Source organism: Danio aesculapii, chromosome 23, assembly GCF_903798145.1.
Source record: "Danio aesculapii chromosome 23, fDanAes4.1, whole genome shotgun sequence".
NCBI lineage: Eukaryota > Metazoa > Chordata > Actinopteri > Cypriniformes > Danionidae > Danio > Danio aesculapii.
The window spans coordinates 1,177,296-1,182,221 of record NC_079457.1 but is presented as its reverse complement, the minus strand read 5'-3'; the positions used below and the strand labels follow the sequence as shown (position 1 = coordinate 1,182,221).

The 4,926-nt window shown below is 37.3% G+C and overlaps 1 protein-coding gene across 2 annotated transcripts in view; it reads right to left on the bottom strand.

Moving 5' to 3' along the window:
* The window catches only part of aimp1b (aminoacyl tRNA synthetase complex interacting multifunctional protein 1b), a 6,041-nt gene extending 2,513 nt beyond the window's left edge, over positions 1-3,528 (bottom strand). Inside the window, exons 1-4 of one of the 2 annotated variants that reach the window (XM_056448977.1) lie at positions 3,404-3,528; positions 2,442-2,464; positions 2,074-2,176; positions 661-774 (exon numbers count right to left, since the gene is read on the bottom strand). In XM_056448977.1, coding sequence (XP_056304952.1) covers positions 661-774; positions 2,074-2,176 — 217 coding nt within the window. In that variant the 5' untranslated portion in view covers positions 2,442-2,464; positions 3,404-3,528. The remainder of the gene's footprint in view (positions 1-660; positions 775-2,073; positions 2,177-2,441; positions 2,465-3,403) is intronic. The other variant, XM_056448976.1, reaches the window with a different exon arrangement.
* Between the last annotated feature and the right edge of the window lie 1,398 nt (positions 3,529-4,926).

Here is a 4,926-nt window from a genome sequence, read left to right as displayed (position 1 = left end):
GCTAGGCTAAATTGTCCGTAGTGTGTGTGTGTGAATGAGTGTGTATGGATGTTTCCCAGAGATGGGTTGCGGCTGGAAGGGCATCCGCTGCGTAAAACATATGCTGGATGTGGCGTTCTGAGGCGTACAAAATCGAGAGTTAGATTCCGAAGAATTTAAAAACAGAATTGATTAATTTATTCAGAGTAATTAAAAAATTTAGAGTTAATTCTAAACGAGAGTTGTCTTATTGATTCTGAGGCATTAAAAATCGAGAGTCAATTCCAGGAAAGAATTGATTCCTTGATTATGAGGCATTAACAATCGAGAGTCAATTCCAGGAAAGAATTGATTCCTTGATTCTGAGGCATTAACAATCGAGAGTCAATTCCAGGAAAGAATCGATTCTTTGATTCTGAGGCATTAACAATCGAGAGTCAATTCCAGGAAAGAATTGATTCCTTGATTATGAGGCATTAACAATTGAGAGTCAATTCCAGGAAAGAAAAGATTCCATGATTCAAACGAATCGAGAGTTGATTGCAAAATACAATGGATTCATTTATTCAGGTGTTAAAAATTTGCAAGAGTAATAAAAATAGAATCGAGTTGACTGACTGTGATTTCCACGACCGTCAGTGTGTGTGTGTGTGTGTGTGTGTTTGTGTGTGTGTGAAGGACCTGCTTTCCTCTTCTGTGTGTCCTGCAGCAGGTTCTTCAGGTCGTCGATGTCTTTCTTCAGTTTAGCGTTTTCTACCAGCAGTTTCTTCTCCTCCCTCACTGACGCCTGCAGCACTGTTACACACACACACACACACACACACACACACACACCATCAACATCATCCAAAACAACACAATCAACAGCAGAATGCCAGAAAACAACCAACAAAACACAAACACCCAACATCAGGTGAAGCACAGCGACATCATCCAGCAGAAGCAGCAGAAAACAGCACAATGATCACACAGAATGCCAGACTCGAGAGTCGATTCCTGAAAAGAATCAGTTCATTTATACTGATTCATTAAGATTCCATTCTGAATCATAATTGATTCATTTATTCAGAGGCATCAATCGGAAAGGATCGATTCCTTGATTCCTTGAGGCATTAACAATCCAGAGTCGATGCCAAGGCGAGCGTGTGTGTATACATGGGCATGATTGTGTGTGTGTAACTGTGTGTGAGTGTGTGTGCATATCTGAGTATCTGTGTGTGACTGCGTATGTGTGAATGTATGCATTAGTGAGTGTGTGTATGAGTTTTTAAAGTGTGTCTGTGTGTATGTAAATGTGTATATGTGTGTGTGTGTGTGTGTGTGTGTGTGTGTGTGTGTGTGTGTATATATGTGTTAATGCGTATGTGTAAATGAGTTTGTAAATGTATGTGTGTGTGTGTATTTAAATATGTATTTGCATGTGTATGTGTAAATGTGTGTGTGTGCATGCGTGTGTTTGTGTGTGTGTTAGTGTATGTGTATGTGCATGTGTGCGTGTGTGTGTGCGCATGTGTAAATGTGTGGGAATGTATATGTGTGCATGCGTGTGTGTGTTTATATATGTGTGTGTGTGTGTGTCTGTTTGTGCGTGTGTATGCATGTGTGTAAATGTGTGGGAATGTATATGTGTGCATGCGTGTGTGTTAATGAGTTTGTAAGTGTGTGTGCGTGTGTAAGAGAGAGTCTGAGTGTGTGTGTGTGTGTGTATTTACTGTAAATGTGTATGTGCATGTGTGTGTGTGTGTGTGTGTGCATATGTGTAAATGTGTGGGAATGTATATGTGTGCATGCGTGTTTGTGTGTATATGTGTGTGTGTGTGTGTGTGTGCGTCTGTTTGTGTGTGTATACATGTGTGTAAATGTGTGGGAAGGTGTATGAGTGTGTCTGTGTGTGTAAGAGAGTCAGAGTCCGTGTTGTTAGTATGTGTAAATGCATGTGTGTGTGTAAGAGAACGTCTGAGTTAATGTGTTTGTTAGAGTGTGTGTGTGTCTCTGTCTGTGTGTGTATGCATGTGTGGGAGTGTGTGTATAAATGAGTTTGTAAGTGTATGTGTGCGTTGTGTGTGTGTGTGTGTGTGTGTGTGTTGCTCTCACTGGCTTTCTCCTTCAGGAACAGGATCTGTTGTGTGAAATACTCCATCATCTGCTCCTGCTGTGGAGGATCTGCTCTGGATGCTGGAGGCTTGTCTTCAGACATCTGAAACACACACACACACACACACACACACACACACACACTGGCCTTCAGCAGTTCATTCATAAAGACACCTGGCACACATTGCGCTGACACTACTGACTGTGTGTGTGTGTGTGTGTGTGTGTGTGTGCAAGAGAGAGTGCAGCAGCTGTCACCGTCACTATAAATACACACACACTCTCTCTCTCTCTCTCACACACACATACACACACTCTCTCTAGACCTAAATTCACATCTCACACACTTCTACAAACTCAAGAAACACCTTTGTTCACACACAAAATCACACTGCAGATGATAAACACACACACACACACACACACACACACACACACACACACACACACACACAGTGGATGGCAGCATTACAGTGTTATGTCTGCATCACTGAGGTCTGATTATAGTTTGTGTTATCAGTTTGATTTAATGATGTCGTGTTATAACACCTCATTATTTTAATTTTGGCATTTAAAAAAAATGTCCTAGACTTTTACACATTTTATCTCTATTTTAAATGTTTTCAATATTGAAATAAATATTCAGCTTTATTTATATTAGTTTTATAGTTATTTTAGCATGTCAAAAGTTGAATTATTTGAGTAAAATGTTCTTTTCTGTCAAGTAACACAAATATTTGAAAGCACATCAGTTTTGATCATGATACTATTACAGTATTCAGTCATTTTAAATTCATTATCTTTAGTTTACATTTATAATGGTACAATTTAATGTCATGTGTTTCACAATTTTTATTCTATTTTAAAACCGTTTCTTCCATTTTCCTTTTATATGTTTTCATTAATGTTTATTTTTATTGATATTACATTTTATTAATTTTATTTCAAGCATTTTTTGTTTACATTTTCAAGCTTTAATATACAACTAAACACTTTAAATATATAAATATTTAACTATATACATCTCCAACTCACCTGGATTTATTATCTTTCCAAAATTCTAACATTTCCCCCCTTCAGATACAAACAAGTCAATATAACTTCAAATATAATTGTACATTTTCACCCTGGAGTGCCTAAATGAATAAATAAAGAGATTAAATATGTAAATTCAGTTAAATAGTACAGTTAATTATGCCTACAATAAAATATCCAATTCTGTTCCCTGTTAAGTGTCAACTTTGCTAATATTTGATCAGACACACAGCCCAAACACTGAAAATTTCCAGCTCACACACAAACAAGATCATTGAGAATCACACAATCATACCTGCTGCGGTGGATATTCGCGGTTATTAATGTCAAATAAAGAGCAGATCTTCAGCTGAGAGCCGTGTGTGTTCGAGCAGAGGAGCTGCAGCGTGTGTATGTGTGTGTGTGTGTAGGATCATATTCTCCTGATCTGTGTTTCTCTGTCTCTCAGCTGTCACCGCATGTGTTGCTGTGAAAGTCTGCAGGTTATTCTGGTGGTCGCTTGACAGAAGGGGCGGGGCTGTTGGCGGAGTCGGTGGGCGGGGCTACGCGTCAACAAACTCCACAACAAATTATATTATACCGTCGATCCATTAATCAAAAATTATTCGAAAACCATTAATCCATCCAAAATAAAAGTTCATATTTACATAATATATTTCTGCTTACTGTGTATATTTCTGTGTATATAAATATATGCATGAAATATGTTGTATTAAATATATGTTTATGCTATGTTTTTAAATATATGCTTCTATCTATCTATCTATCTATCTATCTATCTATCTATCTATCTATCTATCTATCTATCTATCTATCTATCTATCTATCTATCTATCTATCTCTCTCTCTCTCTCTCTCTCTCTCTCTCTCTCTCTCTCTATATATATATATATATATATATATATATATATATATATATATATATATATATATATATATATATATTCAACAGTTCTGTCTGGTTCTTGAATCTGATTGGCTGATAGCCCTGAGCTATATTGCCAGCAACAGCCCTCAAAGGCCGCTTCACCTTTGTGTATTACTCCGCCCACATACAAGCGGAGGACGATCCAGTTTGACAAATATTTCTGCTGTAGGGCACCATAATGTACTTTTGGGACTTTTTTAGTCGAGAATGTAGTTGTTTAGGTAGTAATTATGCAGTTTATTTATAAGGATAGTGCCTATTTCAAAATATTAATCATTTCTGAGAGGCAGAGCTCCTGACTAAAGCCCCGGTCAGATTACACGATTTTTATTGTCGGTTACGAAAGTCAGATCATGCGATTTTATTCTGGATAAAATCTTGACTTGTCGTGGGTAGCAAATGTGCCAAACTACATGTTCCTTCACAATCAGTCATCCTGTGACGTCTATGACGAGTGTTATTTCCCAAAGAGTGTGGAGATACAAATAAAAATATAATTCATATATTTTTCTTGGAAAACATTTTTCTTGCTTAATTTTAATGTTAAATCACTTTTATCAGTTATCAAGAAACAAGAATAATGAATAACATTTCAGGTGATGCGCTTCAAATAAACTCTGCTATAACATTTTCCGCTATAAACACCTTATATTTTTATTTTATTAATATTTTAGAAAATGTAGACCCATAAGTCTATAAGACCCATAAATCCATAAGTAAGCTATAAAAGTGCAGCAGCACCCACTGCTATAATCGAGAAATTATGAGCTCCTCTGCACAGTGTCATCAACGTGACGGAACTCGTTGTGAAGATGGGGGGGGGGGGGGGGGATTAAACATGCTAGACTTTCTGCAACGCTGTCGTGAGGCGTCGCAAACATGAAAACGAT